At 36.5% G+C, this 24,096-nt stretch overlaps 1 protein-coding gene across 2 annotated transcripts in view; it reads left to right on the top strand.

The window, feature by feature from the left end:
• The window catches only part of LOC112983242 (intermembrane lipid transfer protein VPS13A), a 157,469-nt gene that overhangs the window by 99,215 nt on the left and 34,158 nt on the right, over positions 1–24,096 (top strand). For both annotated transcript variants that reach the window (XM_064500301.1, XM_064500302.1), the window contains exons 39-52: positions 2,877–3,109; positions 5,514–5,606; positions 6,130–6,486; positions 7,257–7,358; positions 8,372–8,530; positions 8,647–8,908; positions 9,817–9,977; positions 11,600–11,703; positions 13,770–14,067; positions 15,227–15,622; positions 16,506–16,610; positions 16,701–16,847; positions 21,502–21,630; positions 22,372–22,505. In XM_064500301.1, the coding sequence (XP_064356371.1) occupies positions 2,877–3,109; positions 5,514–5,606; positions 6,130–6,486; positions 7,257–7,358; positions 8,372–8,530; positions 8,647–8,908; positions 9,817–9,977; positions 11,600–11,703; positions 13,770–14,067; positions 15,227–15,622; positions 16,506–16,610; positions 16,701–16,847; positions 21,502–21,630; positions 22,372–22,505 (2,680 nt within the window). The remainder of the gene's footprint in view (positions 1–2,876; positions 3,110–5,513; positions 5,607–6,129; positions 6,487–7,256; positions 7,359–8,371; positions 8,531–8,646; positions 8,909–9,816; positions 9,978–11,599; positions 11,704–13,769; positions 14,068–15,226; positions 15,623–16,505; positions 16,611–16,700; positions 16,848–21,501; positions 21,631–22,371; positions 22,506–24,096) is intronic.

Genomic DNA, 24,096 nt, shown 5'->3' with positions numbered 1-24,096 from the left:
TCCATAGGTAATAACATCTGTGAAGCTGTTGTTCTTTTCAGCTTCACTAAAAAGCTTCTTGGAATCTTTTGGTGCATCTGAAGTTAATCAGAGCTTTAATGGTGGTTTTTTTTGTTCAATCTCCAGTGAAGAGTGTAGAAACATGTCTTTCTCAGGAATCTACAGGTTTTCTGATACCAGCACAGACTTCATGGGTGCACTCTTTTGACTCCTACAAAAGATTATTGAGCCTAAAATGTTGGGCTCAATGCCTAGTCTTCTCATCATAATGTTCTATGTATGGAAAGCAAAGGAATCTGGTAGACCTTGGGGAGCATAAACTGCTCCTTGTACTAGGCAAAATACAGTGGGATACTCAAACCAAGTATGCAAATTGTATCACTAAAGAAGAATTAATTTCACAGAATCACAGAATGGTTGAGGTTGGAAGGGACCTCTGGAGATCATCTAGTCCAACCCCCTGCTCAAATAGGGTCACCTAGAGCATGTTGCACAGGATTGCGTAGGATCATGTCCAGGCGGGTTTTGAATATTTAAGGTGACTCCACAACCTCTTTGGGCAACCTGTTCCAGTGCTCTGTCACCCTCACAGTAAAGCAGTTCTTCCTCATATTCAGATGGACCTTCCTGTGTTTCAGTTTGTGCCCGTTGCCTCTTGTGCTGTTGCTGGGCATCACTGAAAAGTCTGGCCCTATCCTCTTGACACCCTCCCTTAAGATATTTGTATACATTGATAAGATCCCCTCTCAGTCTTCTCCAGGCTGAACAGGCCCAGCTCTCTCGGCCTTTCCTCATAGGAGAGATGCTCCAGTCCCCTAATCATCTTTGTAGCCCTACGCTGGACTCTCTCCAGTAGCTCCATGTCTCTCTCATACTGGGGAGCCCAGAATTGGACACGGTATTCCTGATATGGCCTCACCAAGGCTGAGTAGAGGGGGAGGATCACCTCCCTCAACCTGCTGGCAACACTCTTCCTAATGCACCCCAGGATACTATTGGTCATCTTGGTCACAAGGGCACATTGCTGTCTCATGATTAACTTCGTGTCCACCAGGACTCCCAGGTCTTTCCAGGCAGAGCTGCTTTCCAGCAGGTCAACCTCCAACCTGTACTGGTACATGGGGTTATTCCTCCCTGGGTGCAGGATCCTGCACTTGCCTTTGAACTTCTTGAAGTTCCTCTCCACCCAACTCTCCAGCCTGTCCGGCTCCCTCTGAATAGCAGCACAGCCCTCTGGTGGATCAGCCATTCCTCCGTGTTTTGTATACTCAGCAAACTTGCTGTGGAGGCACTCTGTCCCTTCATCCAGGTCATTATTGATGAAGGAGTTGAACAATACTGGACCCAGTATTGACCCCAGGGGACACCACTAGCTACAGGCCTCCAGCTAGACTCTGCACCATGGATCACAACCCTCTGAGCTCTGCCATTCAGCCAGTTCTCAATCCACCTCACTGTCCACTCATCTAGCCCACACTTCCTGGGCTTGCCTGTGAGGATGTTATGGGAGACAGTGTCGAAAGCCTTCCTGAAGTCAAGGTAGACAGCATCCACTGCTCTCCCCTTATCTACCCAGGCAGTCATCCCATCATAGAAGGCTTTCAGATTGGTTGAGCATGATTTCCCCTTTGTGAATCCATGCTGACTACTCCTGGTCACCTTCTTTTCCTCCACATGCTTAGAGAGGACATCCAGGATGAGCTGTTCCATCACCTTTCCAGGGGTGGAGATGAGGCTGACTGGCCTGTAGTTTCCTGGCTCCTCCTCCTTGCCCTTTTTGAAGATGGGAGTGACATTGGCTTTCTTCCAGTCCTCAGGCACCTCTTCTGTTCTCTATGACTGTTCAAAGATAATGGAGAGTGGCCTAGCAATAACATCTATCTGCTCCCTCAGTACTCTTGGGTGCATCCCATCGGGGCCCATGGATTTGTGGGTGTCAAGTTTGCCTAAAAGATCTCTAACCTGATCCAACCAAGGGGAAGCCTTCCTTTCTCCAGACTCTCTCTCTTGTGTCTAGGCTCTGAGATTCCTGAGGGCTGGCCTTAGCAGTAAAGACTGAAGCAAAAAAGGCATTCAGTAACTCTACCTTCTCTGTATCCTTTGTCACCAGGGCACCCACCCCACTCAGCAGTGGGCCCACATTTTCCCTAGTCTTCCTTTTGCTACTGATGTATTTGAAGAAGCCCTTCTTGTTGTCCTTGCTGTCCTTGATTCCAAGTGGGCCTTGGCCTTGCTCGTCGCACCCCTGCATGCTCTGACAACATTCCTATATTCCTCCCAAGTGGCCTGTCGCTTCTTCTACGTTCTGTATACTTCCTTCTTCTGTTTGAGTTTTGCCAGGAGCTCCTTGCTCATCCATGCAGGTATCCTGCCCCCTTTGCTTGACTTCTTATTCAGAGGGATGCACTGATCTTGAGCTTGGAGGAAGCGAATTTACTAGAATGCAAGTTATTTCATTAGCTTTTTTGGCTAAAATGTCCATTGTATTTGCTGTGTAGCAATTTTGTTGCTTGTTACTTAGATTTCCTGCTCTGATGTAGGCTTTTGACAAGCTAGTCACTAAGTTTCTGTATGGAAAGGCTACCATCTGCAATGACAGCCACTTGGGAGTCACCTGCAGTGGAATAATCTGCATGTGATCTTTTGAAAGAGGAAATCATCCCCTCTATATGTGTTTGGTTTTGTAACTTACTGTACATGTGTGTATTCTGCGTCTTCTTGACATTCTATTCAGTCTTCTCATAGTTGACCATTTTAATGTTCTAGCTAAGCCAGATTTCATCACTAAAGCTTTAAAATAACCTCTAAAACTTATAACAGATGTAAGTGATGACAATTTTTGAACAACCAGTCTAACTTAATTTATATTTTTGAAGCACCTTTGCAGCCTGTCTCTACAATGGAAATGAATATTATTGTTAAAAATCCAGAGATTGTGTTTGTGGCCGATTTAACAAGAAGTGATGCTCCTGCGTTGGTGGTTACAACTCAGTGTGAGGTCTTCATTAAAAATAGCCCTGAAAGGTATAGCATGACAGCTGCTGTTAGAGAGATACAAATCAAAGCGTGCCCTTTCCTCCCAGAAAAAAGAAAAGGGAACAGTATTACGGTGAGTTTCCAAAAGGAGGTTTGTATTTACAAAGCACTATATAACATATACTACTAGTACGCAAGTTATTTCAGAAGCTTTCATCATTCAAATGTTGATTATAGACATATGAATAACATTTTGTGGCTAAGGTAAATTGTTGCTTTTATTCAGTTTTGTTTGGTATTCTTAGTCTGTGGCTTTAAGATTTGTTTATTTTGTAACAAGGTAAAATTAATAGTCTGAAGCAGAAAAAAGTAATCTCTTATGTCCCAGGTAAGCAAAATAGATAGAAGTTTATGAGAATATACTATTTGAGATGCAACTTAATAAATTTGGAATATTTTTGGTCCAAAATTTTGTATTGAATGTCTGTGTAAGTGGATAGCAAAAGGTCACAGGCAGGGGAGAAATTATGTATTATGAATTAAACTACTAATGGTATGCAGTTCAGAAATTTGCGTTAAGGCTTATAAATCCTTTAAAACAGCACTTTGCCTGTTTATAATATGGCAACAGAATCAGACATTGGCAAGGCAGGAATACCTTGACTCTTGGAGCTTCTTATAGTTTTTCCTGCCTTCACAGGGGACCAGACCAGAGTTCTTCCTCAGTGAACTCTAAAATGATATTGTTGTTTTAGAGAAGTAATTCAACTTGCCAGTACATCCAACTGTTTATTTGTGTACTCAGACTGCAGATGACTTTCGAAGAGCTCATCCTTTCAACTCTTCATTATGCCTGAATACTTTATGGAGCCAGATAGGCTGGAAAAAAACCATAAATGTGCAAAGGACTGTAACTTCCACTTTATCTCCTTATCATACTTTCATAGAAGCTCTTTGAGTATAGGCACATCTTTGATTACAGTGATCTGTTAAAAGTCTAGTGATTGTGTTAGTGTCTGATTGAAACAAAGTGATACTCTTGCACTGTTGGTCATGACACAATGCAGAGTCTCTTGACTTCCATTTCTTAGCTGGTCAATGTGGCAAGCTTTGCAGAATGCAATTAGAAGGCTTCAGGCCCAGCTGCCAGAATCTTAGCCCAGACTGTAGGAACAGAAAATCCAATCTGTATCTGATAGGATCCTTAGGATATAAAGAGGGGAGAAAACTGAGAACCTTAGTTCTGATGCTCAAAACAGTACCTTCTCTGAAAGATTCAGAACACTCTTAAGAGAGTAGTGCAGATCAATTAAGAAGACATTCTCTGCAGGTAGCAGCATAGCTGGTCATTTTGGGCATGTGTAGGTAAGGAAAACTTTGAACCCAGCTTTTCAGTCTGGGAAACTAGTTAGAGAAATAGAGATTCAGATGACGTTCAGTGGACTTCTTTAGTCAAGAAAAGGAACTCTATGAATGGTGTTTTATGAAGATCACAAGATTTTTATAAGTTGGTATTCATATGAAGATTTTATAAGGCTTAAACTTTGAGGTACTAATGGTAGATGGATTTATCATCTTGATACATAGACTTCCATAGATAATCCAGAAGCTAGTTTCCTGGGTAAGAGTAGCATACATGATGAGATTCTTTACCTACGTTTCTTACCTGTACCTTGGTCTGAAGGAGGACATGTTATTTTCATTCCTGTCTGTAATGCAAAAGAGAAATAAAAGTATAAACTTGAACAGTGGATAAAATAATATGGGCAAACAATTCTGTTAGGTTGAAATCAGCTGGGAAGAGGATGCTAAAACTGATTTGGGGTATTTTTGTGCTCCCAGCATCTGATTTAGGAAAGGACAGAGAAGACAGGAAAGCCTGCAAAATTAATACTACTGGAAATTACTATTATTCAGAGATGCTTAGTTTCTCAGGTGGGGACTGGAGAGCAAATACTGCTATCATTGCAGTATCAGAGTCTAATTACATGTGACTGCTTTCTTCATCACATAGCTTTTTGTATATCATATAGTTTAGGGTTTCGGTAAGCTTCGTTAAATGGGAGTATGCAAAGGCTGATTGTAAAATAAAGCTGGAACTGAGTGATTATGATTCAAACAGGGATTTGTTTATTCTGAACAACTGCAAGGTACTTCAGACAGTTGATGTTGCTTTGTTGCCATTAATTGAAAAGTCTGGTTCTCTTCAAAAGTCACAAGCATTTGGATCATTTGAAGACATCTGCAGACTTCATTACCTAAAGAATGGAGTTACTGTAAAGTGACACATTTTACAATAGCTGATTTCTGACACATTAATGTTGAGAAAGGCTGAGATGTTGCTCCTGATGCCTTTTTTCCCCTTTATATTTGTATGAATATTAACGTTTGGATTGCTGTTAATATTAATGTTCAGATTACTCTTACTTTGAAGAACCAATATTTTCCTGTCAGTATTTTGCATTCATAATACTTAAAATTATATAATTTTAAAAAGTTTTTTTCAATTAAACATGTTCTTTTGTTCCTTTATATAGGTATTACAGCCTTGTGACTTCTTCTTCGAAATGAAGCGGTCGGGTACTAACCCGCAGTTTGCTGATCTAACGATTAAATCTCTAACAATAAAAGTAGGTAGATTTTTTTTTTTATCATGGTTTTAATTTTCTACCCCTCCTGCTCAGAAAGCTTTAAAGCTGCTTGTTGGGATATCTTTCTTTAAAAAACAAAAAAAAAAAGAAAAGGAATGACTGAAGGTGAGGAATTGTTTCCTATCTTTGTCAGGTCACCTAGCTGTTTAGCATGTGAAAATAAAATTAAAAAAATAACAATTGTGTCACTACACTTTTGGGAATCTGTATTTTGTATGATGTCTTGAAATGCAGAGATAAGTTTGGAGGTGTTTGCATATAGGGAGTTGGATGATTAGTTTTGAAAGCTCCCCTCTGGAAGACAGGCAGAAATTGAAAACCTGAACAGGTTAAAATGTAGCTTGGGGAAAGGAATCAGTCCTCAAAAGTGAGGAAAGGGTCATGTGTAGAACAAAGTGTTTGGAGGGTGTAACATTTTAATTATAATTTTGTGTCTGAAAATAACTGACTTTTTTCCTTGTGCTACTTCTCATTTCCAATTCTTCCAACTTCTTATTTGTAGGTTTCACCAATAATCATAAATACAGTGATTACCATTACATCAGCCCTTTCTCCCACTACGGAAACGACAGAGGAAGAGATCAGTCAAATTCCTCCAGATTTGTGGAATAAGAAAGATATAAAAAATCTAAAAATGTGGTTTCTTGAAGAATCAAATGAAAAGGAAGATATAAATCCAACCGCTGAACTGGTTCCCACAGGAGAGACATTGAAAATGAATATTGAATCAGTCATTATAACACTTGAAGCTGGGGTTGGTCACCGAACTGTACCAATGCTCTTAGCAAAGTCATCATTTCTTGGAGAAGTAAAAAACTGGAGTACTCTTATCAACCTACGTTCTTGGCTTGAGCTAGAGGTGAGGAACCCTAAAAATGGAAGAAAAGTTTTCTGAGGATTACTAAGCCCATTATGTTTATTTAGGCACAATAAAAAATAGTCCTTAGATTTGACTATTAAACTCATACAGATACATGTTGAAGGAGCAGGGCATAAGGTGTTAAGGTATCTAATAATAAATATCTAATGTATTAGTATTAATGGCAGTAATTTGTGGTATACGGTCTCACATGTACACTCTATGCAGGTTCCTGAAGGTCCGTTGCAACAATATTAAATTATGGAGTAGCAACCTGCTAAAACTCTTTGACATCTTTAAATTATGATTGCAATAGAATATGTTCATGTATCATTTCCATAATATGTTACTTGGTACCAGTACTGCACTTAAATCTTCCAAATTCTGGCTCATAAATGAAAATTAGTGACAAGAAAATTCATTGGTTATTATAGGTGGATTCTTTTGCCTTTATTTCGTAGTGCTATAAATGTGCCTACAGTCTAAACAAAAATTATATTTTCTAAGTTACAGTCTTTTTATCACTTATTTGGAAATGAGTCTCTGTGATGGAGACTTGCAGACCTCATTTATGCCTTATGCATTTGCTTCATCTAATGGTGGGAATAAAGTAAAAGTGCAATCTGATTGCAAGTCTTTTATTGTATCAAAGCAATTAATGTATTTGTAAAGCAAATTTTATGTCTTTTAAAATCTTTAGAGCTTTCCTCATTTCAGTTCTATGTAACTTCCTACTTGTGTAGCAACTAATTGATTTTTGCATTCTATAGGTACACTATTTTAATGAGATGTTTGGGGTGTGGGAACCTTTACTTGAACCGCTAGAAATTGAGAAGACTGATTTATTCAAACCATGGATTCTTGAAATCAAGGTATAATTTCCAAAACTAAACCTATTTCTTCCATAAATAAAAATTGTTTTCTCCTTTTAAAAAAAAAGCCCCTTTCATTGCTGAGATTAATTAAATCTCTAATAATTTGGTTCCTCCCTTTTGTTACTGAGACTTTTTTGCCATCTTACTGAGTAAAAATAGCTCTTGCAGTGGGCACCAGTGAACATCCAAACTCACAAATCTTTAAAATAATACTGCTTATTGGGTGGTAAGAAGCTTTGATTCCTGTTGCACTAGATAATCATGATGGCTTTATATCAGTTTCTCTGAAGTGAGTTCATATGGTAATGACATGCATTCAGTGGCTTTGGAAGGAGAGGAGACGACTCACCTCATTCCACGATGGTATTTGTAGCAGAATCGTATTGAAAAAACTGATGTCTGTTATTGATTTGCACACAGTGCACAGTGGGAGTGTAATTCTTTTCACTTCAGCTTCATCTTTCATTAGGACATAATCTAGACTGATCTCAAAGTAGAAAAACATTTATTTTAAGGAAGGGAGATACTTTTTTCTCCCTCTATCCTAACTCTTTAGTCCACATTTTTTCAAAAAATTTTTTGCCTGAGAGTTGTTCAGAATGGAAAACCTGTCCTTTTCCTGGGACTGTCATTGCCAAATAATCTTTACCCTTCTGAGACCATTACTGTAGAAAGTTAAGGCCATAATGAAAGAGAAAAGCAGGAGGTAATAAGTCAAACCGCAGATGATCTTGCTCAGATTTGAAATACAATTGTAAATATATTTCATTGACCTCTCAACTGTATTTTTTTTTGCCTATTACATTCTTTATTCTCTCTCTCTTAAAAAAAAAAAAAAAAGTGATTAAAAAAGGAAAACCATATGGCAGGGCTGCAAAAGAACTTGCAGCTCTAGTCCGAACTATCATCTTTGTTTCTAGAAAGGGAAATGTTGTCCAACTGTGTTAAAGTAGAGTTTGCTTCTATGGAAAGAATGACCTGATAAGAATTCTTTAAAAATCTCCTTTCAGATGAAAAAGAAGGCTAAAAAAGCATTAGTTGAATCAGATGCAGAAGAGGAGAACTACAAAGTCCCAGAATATAAAACAGTAATACATGTTTCCTCAAAAGACCAGCTGAATATTACACTATCCAAATGTGGGCTACTAATGTTGAGTAACTTAGGCATGGTAAGAAAGATTAATTTTGCAGATTCAGAATCATGTTAAACAAATGTTTGCACAGATCATCTTGATGAAGTCTTACTAAGGATATTTCTGTTTTGTATCTATATTTTGTTTTCTAGGCATTTGCTGAAGCAGCTAGCCAAACTTCAGACATCTTCAAAAAAGACCGAGCACCTTTTGTAATAATAAATTCTTTAGGACTTCCTATCACTGTCTCACCTAGTGATTCCTTTAGTGTCATTAACGTTGAATTTGGAGCAAAAATATTTCATTTAGAAGATGGAGAAAATTTAAATATGGAATACGTCAGAACTAAAAACGAGAGTGACCAGTTCACAGCAATGACAACTCTGAGTAGCAAAAGGTTTTACATTCAAATCTGTAAGTTGTAAAATTCATAAATCTTTTACTTTTGTAAACTGCATCTTATATGTTTCAGTAAATATTTGGGGACTGCGTAACATGAAAAGAATGTTTTTTGGGGTTCTAGCTGCATGGCAATATCTGAACTCCTGCTTCTCAGTTAAATGTTATAATCATCTTGCTTGTTAATTTGCAGGTATTTGAACATAACTTCTGTAGCATAAATTTTCTACTATGATAAATAGTTTAGGCAACTAATTTTTATTTCATCATTTTTTACTGCAATTAAATAGTTTTTATTTGTATTCATCAGTTAATGCAGAATTAAGCTGCCCCAAAATAATAGCTCTTCATAGCAAACTAACGCCTTTGTATGCGTGTTCATAGAAAAATTTAATCTTAAGGGGAATATTTTTAAGAAAAGGTTGTTTTAAATAATTTAAAGTAAAACTGCAATTAAAGGTACAACTTACCTATTTTAATAGTGTGTGAGTTTACAATGCAAGTTTATATATTGTAGCACTAAAGTTTTTCAGAACTGACTTGTTTGACCAGTCTTGACCTTGTGATTTATTAATAGTTGAATTGTTTTTATGATATATACATGCTGTACCTTATTAATAAACCATTACATTTTGTAAACATTTTTTTTCTAGACACTAATTTTATTTGCAGTGGCAAAAAAACACTAAAGATTTAAAACTGATGGATTCATTTACTCTTTCTGTGGGGTAGAGAGAATCATTGCTGTTTATTTAGTAGCACTGCAGGACTGTCAGATTAAAAGTGACGATTGCACTTTTTCATCTGTTTCACATGTTTTACAGATTGGGTGGTACAGAAAATACTCTTGAATGCACGTTTCTGTTGTTCAAATATATGCTTATGCTCTTTGAGTCTTTCATTTCTCATCTTACAACCACTAGGTCCACATAATCATTCTACGGTGGAAAAGATTCCATTGACAAAAGTGGGCCGATGTCTTTACACTGTAAGACATGAGGGATCAGGTGTTGAAAGATCCATTGTCTGCCAAATTGATACTGTTGAAGGAAGCAAGATGATAACTATACGTTCTCCGATCCAGGTTATTTTTTCTTTTTTTTTATGAGAGTAAATGATCCTGCAGTCTTACATAAACCATATTATACAAACTGACTGATTTGAACAGCTCTTATAACCTTGCTTATGTTCATAATAAGGTAATTGTATTGTAAGGCAGTTTAGAAGATAATTTCAAGAACCAAGTCTTTTCAAAGTGACAAGGCAGGGAGGGAAGAGACCAGATTTTAGATCAGGATAATTCATCAGTAATGTTTTCTATTTGAATTTCAAATTCAGTACCAGGTCAGCTGAAGAGCATAAACCCTTTGAGCATATACCTTTTTTGAAGCCACTTTCTGATTAAGCAGTCTTTTTGATACACGTTTTATCGTTTACATGGTAGCAAAGATACAGAACTTCATAGTTGGTCCCAAAAGTAGTGTTATGTGACAGTGTCACTGTTACATTTCATTTGCAGGTTTTCCCCAGAGTGATTTATGACTTCATTAATGACGAAATTTATTGTTTTCTTCCCTAAATTAAATTTTAATTTTAATATCAATCTCAAGATTGATATTAAAATTAAAATAGATAACTAGATTTCGGTCAGTATCCAGACTTTGTTGTGATCTGTAAAAGCCCTAGAAGTAATTGCAAATGGGTCAAAAGTAGGAAAGAATATTGCTGTTTCTAGTATTTGCATGTTTGCTGCAGAAACACAGCTTAGATGTCTTTGTTCAGATAGGAAATGAAAGAAGAGCAGGTGTTTGAATTTTGCTGCATATGCTTTTATTTTGTTCAAATACAACTTTGATACTGAAGACCAACCTTTCGCTCTTATGTATGATCACTCTTGTGTGTGATATAATGTCATAACTGGATGAGTGTACAGTATATAACAAAATTATTGCCCTAACAACACTGATCTGCTTAGAGACTTAATAGAAAATTGAATGTTAATGTATATTAATAATTGAATATTAATGACAACAGAAAATCTATAGTCAATGTTGGTAATTCATGCCCTTATGTTAATCTGTAAATGTCTGCCTAAAATTCTCAGAGCATCTAAGCAAAATTAGACATTTCTTCCACACAGATTTGCAATGAAGAACATTAAACAATTGAATATTTAGAAGGAGAACAGCTAATTATGATGAATTCCCAGGAGCTAATAATGCGATTAAATTATATGAAAAACATAAAAGGAATGTTTCCAAAGATTTAAAAAAATCTATGCACCCCAAATTACAATGGGTGTGGTGGTTTAACCTTAAACAGATGATGTACTTCTCTTGTGTTTTCTGCCGTATGGGATTGGACCTGCAAGCAATGTATCTATTACATTTTGAAAAGAAAATTGTTTTGAAAATTATCAGGTCGTTCAGATTTACTTGTCTTTCCTTTTACAGAGCTTTAAGTTTCTGTTTGAAGAGGATTTTACAGCTAATGTATTAATTTCATAAGTGAAATATAACATTGAACTGCACAGTAAAATTTTGTAAAGATGATATCAGATGCTGTTCTCGTTAAATACCTGCGCAAGAATTACAAATAGATAAAATGAACAGTGAGAGAGTTCTTATACTGTGCTCTGTTAGGCTCAAAGCATCTTATTTTTCCAGTTTTTCCTATGGTATCTTACTGGATTTTTGTTTTATGTAGATAAGGAATCACTTTTCAATTCCATTAAATATTTTTGAGGAAGGAAGATGTTTAGGAACTGCTTCACCAGAAAATGAATTCAACATACCCCTGTCCTCTTACAGGTATTATTATGTTGCTCCTTTGTTATGGAATATATTTATACATTGTTGATTTTTAGAATAATTATATGGATACAATAATAGATATTATTTTCAAAAATTTGTTTCCCATTGCTAGCTAATATTATAATGACTATATCATTGTAGGCTAGAATCATCTCAGATTTTATAGTCTGAGTTAAACAAAATATTATTTAATTCTTGAATCAGTGCTCTTGATTTAGGCTCTTTTGAAAACCATTTTATGGAACAACTTAAATTAGTTAAGTGCTTAACTCTTACTGACTCCTTTAAGAATCTGAGTCTGCATGCTTCTGGGACACAGTGATGGTTATCCACGCAGTACAGTGTGTCTTCATAGCGGAATGATGTTGAGTGATTTATTGCAGTTGGAAAAGGAGAAAAAAGAGCCTGATTTTGATTTTGGGTGATTTTTTGAAGCATAAAATTCAAACTAATACATTTAGTCTCCATCATAGAGGTAGAAAAAGGCCTGTCAACCATAAGATTCTGCTTCCAGGGTAGCTGTCATCAGTACCTTCAAATACCCAATTGAAACTGAAATGTGTTTGTGTGTAGCAGCTAGCTGAACTGTCACTAACTTTAGGCAATTAAAAGTGTGCTTTGGTTGTTTTTTAGGATTGCAGAGTTTTTTCCTTCTATTCTACCCCCATTTTATAAGATGACACCTATGTAATCATAAATATTACAATATTTAAGTTTTTCTGCTGAAGTGTACACAGTGATTGTAAGTTATAGAATGCTTCAGTGTTCTTCTCAAGAAAATAAAATCAATCTTTCTCTTTCCATTTTCCTTTTTGGTTGCACTTTACTGAAGATACTATAGGTTCATTAATATTTCTGATTATCTGCATTTTGTTTAATAAGATTTAGCTACATTCTGATTCATTGCATAGGTATATTGGTGAATTCCACTAGGAAGTCAGAAATTGCTTACTGGCAAAAATCTTAAGTCGAGGAGCAGTTGACTGGGTTAAAGCAGTTGCCTTATGAAAACTATGCATGTATAATCCATATACTTGGTGACTGGAAAGAAGGGCACTTTCTGCAGCTCTCTGTCATAAGAGTGAACTGTTCATCCAAACCTTTTCCTCAGAACAGAAAAATAACAGCTCTTGTAAAGGAATTGGGCAGTGTCTTTGTAAGAGTCTCCAACAGTGTTAAGGAAATTAGGCTTGTCGGCCACCATAACAGGGCCTGACCCTAGGTTCCCGCAGAAAAGTTCAGAGCCAAATCAAAGCAAATTAAATAATTAAATTTTAATGACGCGCGTGCAGTAGTTACAGCTCGAGCTGGGTGCCTCCAAAGAGGGACCCTAACATAAACAAATCCTGGGCAATTATAGTTTTTTCAACTTACATTTCCCACCCCTCATGCAGTAGTTAGACCAATAGTAATTTTTTGGTCTGGGGTCTCCTGCTCCTCATTGGGTCTCATCGTCATTCTGAGGTAAGCTGTTTTTCTCCTTATTTTTGTTTTTTGAGGTCTCTGATGACGGTTGTACCTCTGTTTTTGTTGGGTCTGGCGGTTGTCTCCCAAGGTCTTATTTTTCAATTGTTTTGGCGTCTTCCCTTTCGGAGTGGGTGACACAGGAGCGCAGACCGCGTGTGGCTTCCTTATCTTCCCAGCCTGAACGAGCTCTGAGGCACTGTTTTTTACTAAACTAGGTAAAGGTTCGTTACTTTTCCCACGTGCGGCCTAAGGCTTCAGCAAATTTAGCTACTCATGCTAAGCAAGTTTTATATAAGTTGTGCTAAGCGGCTACCTCTAGACAGTTTCAGTTCGCTATTCTTTAACAAACAGTCCCTTCTTTCCAAAGTTACGTAGAGTATGGAGCAAAAAACTGCAGCCAGTACAATCCCAGGAACCTTGTGAACTAGCCTTCCTCTTTGCTTCCTCCTTTAAGCAAGATGAAGGCAGGCAATGAATTACTGTCAGAAATACTCAAAAACCCAAACAATACTAGAGTGTTAGCATTGTAAAAGCATCGTAGTAACTGAAAAAGTCAATATTTTATTAAGTATTTTAAAATGTTTTTTCATTTACAGATCCAGACTGAGTTTGCAACCCCTAGCCAGTGAAAATGGAGTGGATGGAGAATATGATATGTGTGAAGGAATTACATTTGATGAAATCATGAAAAATGTTGACAGCTTATTGCAGAGGAAATGCCAGTCGGTGAAGTCAACTAACTACTCACTTGTCATCAATATTGTCCCAGTAAAGGACACATTGACATCTTCATTATGTGCGGATGACCAATGGGATTTTCCATATGTTGTACATTTATGGCCTTCTGTTCTTCTCCGCAATCTTCTTCCATATCAAATAACTTATTCTGTTGAGGTAATTCTTTAATGTTTAATTTCTATGGTATTTCCTGCCTATGTTATGTAAGCTGATTAACTAGTTTAAATGTATTTTATAAATGGATATTGAAAGAAAGTGTTTCTGTTGGAATAGCAGTGAAGCAGAATTGCAGATCCTAAAGGCATGTCTGTATCTACAGAAGTGAAACAGTACTGGAATGTGAAAAACGCTGTTTTTAATCATTGTTAATAACTTGTACTTTAGATACATAGGTAAAGAGAAATTTACACTGTTTAAGTTTGGTTTTGTGAGAGTGTCATTCTCTGGTTTCCAAGTGCAGCTTGATCCTAATTAAACAGTGTAGTTTCTTGTGTGAGTTATGGCTGCCTTAAGCAGCATAAATGGATTGATCTGCATTAGCATTTTATTTGCAATCAGTAGGGTGATTTTTAAGAAAATCTACCATTGGTGCCTATTCGCCAAGCTTTGGCTTGAATTTCAGGCTGGTCCCAGACTGTACGTTCTTTTCAAATGAAATGAAACCAGAAGGTGCGCTCTGACTGTTAATGCGCATTCATTGCGGGGCCCGACATGAGCCACTCTCAATTAAAACCCCTGAAGCGTGTACGGTGTGGTCCTTGGTTCCTCAGCAGCAAATGTTTCACTCTGTAGAACTGCTGTGATTGTGCTTTGCTACTTGCAAATAGGATAACAGAAATGTAGATGGAGACAAGGAAACGTTTTCTTAGGTGGTCTTAATATTTAGTCTTTGGGCTCAAGTAGTAGAATTTAATCATCAAGTTTTGTCACAATTCACAATTACTAGAGCTTGAGACCGTGACCTCCACCATATGCTTAGGAGTAGCAAACTCTTTTGTGTAAGTCTCTTACTAATTTAAATTTAATGAAAGAAACACTGAGTTGAGGCAATCTGTCATTTATGCATGTTTACTTATTGAATTTAGCAACAGATTTTTGGTGAAACAATGATGACAACGTATAGTTTTTTTTATTAAAATGTAATATTAAGATGGAGGTTTAAGAGTGCAACATGATTAAATAGCACAATAACCATTTCAAAATGTTGCCTATATAAGCTGTATCTTAATTTTCAAAGATGCATAGATTATATGTAAACAAAATAAGCAGATACAGATTTTGACTGTGAATCTTACATAAATGTACTTTTTTTTAGGGAAACGGGAACAAACATGACACTTTAGAAGATGGATGCTCAGCCCAGATTCACAATGCAGTCTTGGATCAAACAAAGCTAGATTTACAGTTGCTTAATTATCTTGATCAAAATTGGAAAAGTGAGTACCATATAAAAAGTAATCTACCAGATATCAGCTTCACAACATTTTACTGCATCACTGAGTTGGATAAGACTGAATTGGATATTGCTGTCCACGTGACCTACACAACTGGGCAGATGGTCATAGCAATTCACAGTCCATATTGGATGGTAAATAAAACTGGTCGAATGTTGCAATACAAAGCTGATGGTATTCACCGCAAGCATCCTCTGGATTACAAAAAGCCGCTACTTTTTTCTTTCCAGCCCAAAAACTTCCTCCAAAACAACAAGGTATTGTAGTTAATAAAATCTGATAACTGTGTATTGTACTCTCCTATCTTGCTGAATAAAAGGGTTTTTACACTTTGAAAGCAATCTATAATAATACTGTGTTATGCTCAGTGAAGGGCATGAAAACTAGTATATCTGTGTCTAAAGACAGAATATGGCAGCATGTTGTCAGATATGCTTGAGATGTGAAATCTACGTTATCAACTGTATTGTTAAGAAAGATGCTCATCTTTGAGAGAAATGTAATAGAGGAAATTTTTTCTTTAAAAAACACTTATTAGTGAATTTTATTTAAGTTGCTTCAATAAATGTCTTTATTCTAAATATGACCAAGTGTCTGTGTAAGAAGTGTGAAGCTGTGTTTCTTGAAAAGTGAATGCTTGCAGTGGTGGTTGTTAGTTTGGGTCTGAGGTGGTAGTAAGCTAAGGTTAAGTTGCAATTTGTCTTTTGAGATTGCTATGTAATATTTTTAATGCTGAGTGTTACTGACTGCTGGAGTATTATGTTGTGTAAATGTAATATTTGGGAACATTTTAGAATAGCAGTGAGAGTGTTGAAATTAGAGAAATGACAAAGCTATGTTGATGTGACTCCGTGTACTTTGAGGTTTAAATTGTGATAAGGCTGGCCTGGATCCCAAAGCGGTTGCTTTCACTGGAGTATCTTAGACTTAAAGGGATTGCTCCATGTAGCCTTAATTAAGGGTGGCAGAAAATACCTGTGTCTGAGTCAAAACTGGCAATAGTCGTAGCTTGACTTTTTAATGGAAACATCAGTATTTCTGGTATGTTTTTTTATAGGTTTATGTATACATATATTCTATATATGATTTAAAATGTTAGTGTCTGTAAATTGAAAATTAACTCAGGTTGCTTCTTTGTAGGTGCAACTTATGGTAACTGACAGCGAACTGTCTGATCAATTTTCGCTGGATACTGTTGGAAGTCATGGTTCTGTGAAATGCAAGAGTCATAAAAAGGAGTATCAAGTGAGTTAAACTTATCTTTCAAAGTCTTAGAAAATATAAATGAAGTAAGAAAAGAACAGCATACTTCTTAAAGTGTCTTTCAATTTGCAGGTTGGAGTCACCATAAACAACAGCAGTTTTAATATTACTAGAATTGTAACTTTCACTCCATTTTTTATGATCTCAAATAGAAGCAAATACACTTTGGAAGTGTCTGAAGAAGGCAAGGAGAAGTGGATTCCTATTGTTTTGCAACAGGTAAGCTTAAAAAAGAAGCTATTCCTAGTTGTTTCTCTAAGGGGAAAAAAAAATATTTAAACATTTATAGACAGAAAATAGGAACCATGCATGGTGTCTGATGACAGTGTCTGAACATATTGTGCTTTTTCAACAGATTATCTGTGTTCTGCTATCTTTTCTTAATGTTGTTTTAGGACAAATGGTAAGCCTGTCTTGCATGATAGTTGGCAATGTTTTCTCTGTTACCTGCATCACATACACTAATGTGAGGAAAAAGACCTGCATTGTTACTGTAATATCTCTTTCTGTAGTGGTGCTGATACTTCTGTTCAATTTTTTCAGTGGTATCTGATAGTGTGGTTTAGCTGACCTGGCAGATAGATGTCATGCCATTTTCCCACAGGAAAAAGATCCGTTGTGTAGCTTCAGATAGCTCCAAGCTGTTCTTCTGGGATTAGTGTCTCTGCTGTGGCGTTCTGGGTTTTTGGGTTTTTTTTGGTTTTTTTTTTTTTTTTTTTTTTTTTTTTTACTGCTTAATGCATCATTTCCAGAAGGGCATCACTGGCCCTCAGGCCAATTGGTACAGAAATGGCTTCTGCCCATGCTGCCTAGGGCTAATGTGCCACAGAGCGGACTATTTGCACTTGGCTTATGGTATTGCAGCATAACTCCATCCTGATAAAATTATTTTTGTAGGTGTTTTGAGTTCTTTGTGTGCATGTATGTGAGTGCATTCTGAGTTCAATGCGTCTGAACCATCATGTTGTGGCCTACCTTCAGAGCAGGTAGGAGAAGCAATGTCTAGGGTAGTGTTGGAGCTCTGTGAAAGCTAAAACCGATCCACACTACCTTTGAGGAAGAGTTTATAGAGTGAACTCTCTCTGCCCCATATATGTCTTGAAGAGAACAGGTCCAAAACGTGCGAGAGTTTGTTCTAACAAATAGTATGGTTGTTGAAGGCCCTGTGCTGCACTCCATAAGTCTCTTTATTTAGGACTGTACGTATACCTAATGGTTATTGAAAAAATGCTTGCAGACTAAAATAATCCTAAAGTATATGTATATTAAATGGTATGTAAACATATGTTTGTTACATTTTTGGTACCCTAAATACATGTTCCTTAAATATGCATTTTATCTATACTGATTATGGAAGAGAAATTATGACCAGATGCACAATGATTAAATTGGAATCCTTTTAAATAGTTAGTATGATTTATTGGTGCTGTGGGCTATCTGCTTCAGTAACTTTTCCCTGATAATGGGCAGAATGGACTCTTCCGTTCCTTCCAAAAGAGGTGTAAGATTTGGGGGGGGATTGTAATAGTCTGGCTGGATCAAAATTAACTCCTTATTAACTTCGTGAAGGTTCACATGAATCGTTATCTGCCTCTGATGTCTCTGCATCCTGACTGATGTTATTGTTGTTAATAGTACAAGCATCTGTTTTTATTATGAATGGTATTAAATTCTTTATATTAATGATGTTTAATGGGAATAAGGAAATACAAGAGTTTGTGTTTTAATACTGCAGATCATATTTGCCTTTTATTGTTTGCCTTTTTGACCAAAACCTGCTATGAAATGTCAAATATAAGAATTCTATTATTTCAATTTATGAAATTCATGCTACTTTGGGTTTTCACTGTCACTGTTATGTAGAGATTTTTTGTGGAGCTGTACACAATGACGTTCAGCTTTTTTTAAGTGTTTAAGTCAGTGTAGGCTCCCATAGTAGTTATTACTCTTTTCAAAAATGTTTCTTGGATTTTATTCAAGAATAGACTGTATGCCAGAAGCTTGCACACTTGTCTCATTTTCTCATGTTCTTATGTTCCTCTGACTGTTTGAAGCTACATAGTTTTGCTGGTTCCATAAAGGCATGGTTCCTAATACGGTTCATTAATAAGGCTCTTAATGACTCATATGTAATGTCATAGGCCATTTCACATCTAACCTCTTACCCTGGGAAAATATAGTCAGATTTTCACTATTCCTTAGTGTTTCTTGGTTTATACTTGATGTGGCGTTGTCTAATACAAGAGTTACTGGAATAAATTTTATTATTTTGCAGGGACATTTAAAATCCTTTGCCAAAACTATTCAAAGGCAATAGTTTTGAAAGTTCAAATATATTGTTACAATATATAGCAGTTTTCCTGTATTGACTTTTATTGATACGCTTACAGAATTGTGTAATTATCCCCAAATCCCATCATTGTTTCTCAAGTGTTTCATAATTGTATTAATTTATCTCAGTCGCCATTCATTTATCAAGTATCAAAGGACAACTTTGTAGATTTTAGGATCACTCCTAATATCTTTCGAAAGATTAAATATGACAGTTTACTGGATGTAGTAGTAGTAGAGGTTAACAGGGGGGTCTGTATTCCCTCTTAAAATTCTTCCAGACCCTGCACCCCAAATTACTTGCCTTTCCACAATGTCTTTTTTTTTTTTTTTCCTCCTTTTGACAAGCAATTTCTGAAATTCTGTGTTGTGACAGTTAGCTCTCCCAAAGTTGTTCATCTGGGTGGATTGCTCGGTCCAGTACGTTTTTAATCTCGTCTATATCTGCGTAGAGTCCAGACACTCTTAGTCTAGTTCTGGGTATCTAGGAGAGATTTCCGGGAGCAAGTCGGATGCTGTTCTTGAGATATAGAACTGCACTATCTAGCTAAACTAGACTTTTGAATTAGTGCCTCCGATTTTTTGAGTACTTCTTACTATACTCTTTAACGTTAGATTGATCTTCAGAAAAATAACAAAATTATTGAGTTAATTGATCATAATAAATCGTTGTTAATCCTTATTTCAGCCTGATTCATTTGCTTCCCCCCCCCCAATTCAATTTTTGTCATGTTAAGTTAAGCAGAGTCCTTCCTGCCACTTTCCTCTTTTATGACAGTTCTTTCTTAGTGACAGTCTGTGTTATCGGGGAAAAAAAGGAGTCCTTATGTAGAGCCCCTCTCCTCTTGGACACGTTCCCTGTCTGGAGTGCAGTCGTCTGTCAGAAACACCACTTTCTCTTGTTAGAAAAATCCTGTTTTCTGCGTCAGACAGTTGATGGATATTGATCAGTGTGAAATGGCTTGTCAGGGACAGTGCTTCGAATTAGGTGTAATGCAAGAGAGTTGACCAGTGCACATCCTTAAAAAGAGAAAAAGAATCTTGACCAAGACTATATATAAGTTCACTGCTAAATATAACTTAAAGCTACTAGTACAGATACAGCTTGAAGCAGAAATACGACATCTGGTGAAGCGCTTTGCGAGCCTGTTGCAAAAGATTTGGAAACATCATTTTGTGACACATTCTGTGACTAAAGACAATTGCAAAAAATTATTTTTCTGTTTTCTGTAGTTGTTTCTGTTGCCTCTTGTTTACCGGTCCTTTTCATTTGTTTTGCTTTTGATTTCAAACTTTAATTTATTGTTGGCTGGTTCTCTTTGCATTTCCTCTGAGTGCTCTTAGTTTCCATGTTGAGACTTGCGGTATTTTATGCTAGTTTACAAAACGGTTTAAATTTCCTTTGTCTGGGATACATGTTGATTTAGATAACACCTTCAATCTTGCTGTTTAACTATATTTTTTTCCCTTGTCTTCCTGCTTCCTGTGGTGTGAGAAACAATGGGAGAGGGAACTTAGTGGCATGGTAAGTTGGTGAGCTAGTCTTTCACCATTGAAGATTTAATTCTAGGGTCGGCCATAACTGAATATAAAAAAATCTCATTTCTTAATCTGTGTTGGAGAGACGCTCCTGAAGCTTTGAGTGTTGCAGATGAGCAGTTTGAAATACAGGAAAGATGATTTATCTGGACAGTCTTTGGCTCTTGCTGGTCTTTTCATTATAAGTATAAAACCACCACAGTCTTTAAAAGAGTGCAGCGTGCGTTTGTGAACGCAGTTGAGAGTTACTGCTAATCTTAGCTCATTCCTGTGGTAGGACTTAAGTTACAGGTAAAACTTCTGTCCTCTTTCCCTCCCTTCCCCTCTCTCATCCATTTAGTATGTAAACTGTTTGAAGAGAGATTTTCTGTGGAATTTTATCATCTTTAACTCAAAATGGCTGTGATTCAGTTGTGGATGTGAATAGCAGAATGTCCTCTGTGATTTAGTTACCAAAGTCTTCAGTATTAAAAACATATATGTGTGTGTGTGTGTGTGTGTGTGTGTGTGTGTGTGTGTGTGTGTGTGTGTGTGTATATATCCAAAAGAACAGCTAGTGTGCTGGTGTCCTGCTTACTCCAGTTACTTAATGTTGTATTTATGCTAATATGCTTTTTTGTCATTGAAGATAAGATTCTTTATAATTTATACCTTTTTTGCAAGAGATCTCTTAATGAAAAAACAAAGCTTTGTCCATTGAATTTTCTCATTGCCAAGCTGGGCCACTTTGGTGTTGCAGCTCTGCTCAACTTTATACAGTGGATTTTACATACAGTCTTACCTTTTTGCTCTTAGCTACGTATCTTCTCTGTTCCTTCACTGTAGTCTGAATTTTTCTGACTTTCTATTTATTTTGTTCAGCTAAGTAATTATTTTTAGGTGTTCTAAAGAGTGTCTGATCCAGCTTACTTCAGTTTTGGTTAAAATTTAAATAAATGAACTTTAGTGAATGCCATTTAACATCTAGCTTGTTTTTCACTTAATTTAAAATATTTTTTTCTAGTGCATTCCTTTTTGGCCTGAAAGTGATGGCAACAAACTACTTGTTAGAGTTGAAAATTCTGATCTTCCCCCAAGGAAGATAAATTTTGATAAGCAAGAAAACTCTCTCTTACTGCATCTGGACAACAAGGTAAATGGTTGCTTTCAGAAATTATGTAAAGCAGCATAAATATGTATTTCATTTCACTCTCCAAACCTTTCTCCCTTTCCATACAATCAAATATTGCAAAGTCATAGGTGAGGAAAATATTATATATATATTCATGTATAGTATTTTCATTCGATCTGTCCTCCCCTGTCTCCCCCACAGTATAATTTAATTTACACTTGTATGTGTGTACAGAAATATATGTAGGCATTTCATTTTAAGTGCTCCTCTGAGGAGTAAACCTATCCAATCTGAAACACAGACTGTTTTGTCAGTGTTCTCTACCTAAGGCTGAAAGTAGTTATGTTAGTTTTAGGCTAACACTAACTTACTCTAAAAAGTAACCTGGACTTCACTAAATTTACTCCTATGTGGTACATAGTCTCATCTAGCAGGTGGTTTTTAAATATGTGAATTTTCAATGGTAGAATGTTTTGAAGGATATTATTGATGACTATGAATGATCCAAGGAAGATTCCTCTACTAACAACCTAAAGTTTGAGAGTACAGAACTCCTTCATAATTTTAACTAATAAGTGCAATATCTGTTTCCTGAAATAACAATATGATTGGAAAACATTTTTTAAGTATGTTAAAACAGGTTGATTTTGATGATTTTAGCTTATGGGTGTCAAAGTTTTCAAAAATACCATGAATACGTAAAATTACTATTTTAGAAATTCATACCACTGTTATTTACTTTGTAATTTTTACATCTGATAGCTTGGAGGAATTATAGTGGATGTCAACCTGACTGAGCATTCTACAGTGATTACCTTTTCTGATTACCATGATGGTGCAGCTCCATTTCTGCTAATTAACCATACTAAAGAAGAAATTCTTGAATATGGACAGAGGTATGTATGTAAAGTTTTAGTGTGGATGCCTGCATGAAGACATGTGAACTGTATTCATGTATTGTAAGCGTGTCTGCTGATATTAAGTATTATTGCAGTATAACTTAAGTGGTGGTAAAGTTCAGGCTTGACTGCTATTATGCAACCAGCCTGTTGGTTGTGCTTTTAACCTTTCCTTGCAAGCTTGTGGATAAAGTATATGCATTTGCAAAATGCCTAAATTACATACTGAATTAACAAAACAGATGCATTAACGTTCCTTGCTTCATTTAACTATGTGCAAAAATGAGAGCATCATGCAGGGAGCTATCAAAATGTTGCTATGTAGAATACTCTCATCTCCTTACATGGGAACTTGATTTTTTAGTCTATCAGTCATCTGTGAAGAGCATATATCCCTGAGTTCTGTGTCCAAAATTCTCTTTCTTTTTCAACTGCCTAAGCAGAAAAAATGGAGGGGGAAAAGCCTATGTCTTAAGAATTGGTGTCTAAATTTGTCAGAGTACTAAAAGCTTCTTATTTTATAAATTGAATAGGATAAATTATTAACAAAGCAGTGTTATGTAGCGCCAGGGACCTGTTTCTACAAGTGAAGAAGCTGTTTTATGCACAACAGTACTAATGGTCTCATTTTATATGGATTTTGTGTCCATGCCCTTTACCTTCTCTCGTAACATCCCTGCATTGGATGTGCTTTGCCGTTTTGGAAATATGCATATGCTGTTTTGTGCAGAATAAGTAACAGAGGAGTTCTAAATATATTTATTGTTCTATCAAATCTAGTTCAGATTTAGTTGGAGCAATGGATTCAAAAGTTATGGGAGAGATGAAGGAATGGACAGAAAGACAGAAAGATAGTTATTTAAGTTTTATTAAACCAGACCAAAACTAAGAATATTTTAACAGATGCGAATTATCTGCAACCAGTAAAAATTGGGTTCTATCTATCTTGCTTTTGTGCAAGCGCCTGATGTATGTGAGGCAGGGGTTTGAAGAAAGAGAGAAAAGTCATTAAAATCCAAATTCTTTTGTTCACATTATTCTGCACAAAGCCACTTTTGAGGCATGTTGCAGAGACTGGAGCCAAGTCTCCTATTAGTGTGACTTAGGCTGAGAGCAGCATAGCCGGATCAGTGCTGTGTTGTACCACCTGACTGCAGCTATCCTGATTCTGGTCTCACGCTGTCGTGTCTTCACAGTGCTTTGCTGCAGTGTGCAGATACTGTGCTTACTCTAGAATCGTGCAGCATGCAGTGCTGAGCAGTGCAAGTGTATCTACAATGTCTTTAGCCTGTGTCTCTAAATGCTAAGCCGACTCTTCCATTTTTCCTTTCAGACAATCAGAGCAGTGTCATATAGAAATTGGTGCTTGAAAAGCTGAAGAACTTCTAGTCCAATTAGGCTTGCAGCTGTATGCACCTCTTAAAATAAAGAATATATTCAGCTTCTTGCTTTGTTATTTGAAAAGATTAGCAATTTTTAGCTTTTTAGGTGTTTTTTTGAGCATCCCCAGTGCAAATTTTAAAGTTAACATGTATAGATCAGCTTTTGTAATCAACTGTGCACAGGATGGGCTACCTTCAGAGATTTT

The sequence above is a fragment of the Dromaius novaehollandiae genome, chromosome W (genome assembly GCF_036370855.1).
Source record: "Dromaius novaehollandiae isolate bDroNov1 chromosome W, bDroNov1.hap1, whole genome shotgun sequence".
NCBI classification, from domain to species: domain Eukaryota; kingdom Metazoa; phylum Chordata; class Aves; order Casuariiformes; family Dromaiidae; genus Dromaius; species Dromaius novaehollandiae.
This window is presented reverse-complemented; position numbering and strand designations above follow the sequence as displayed.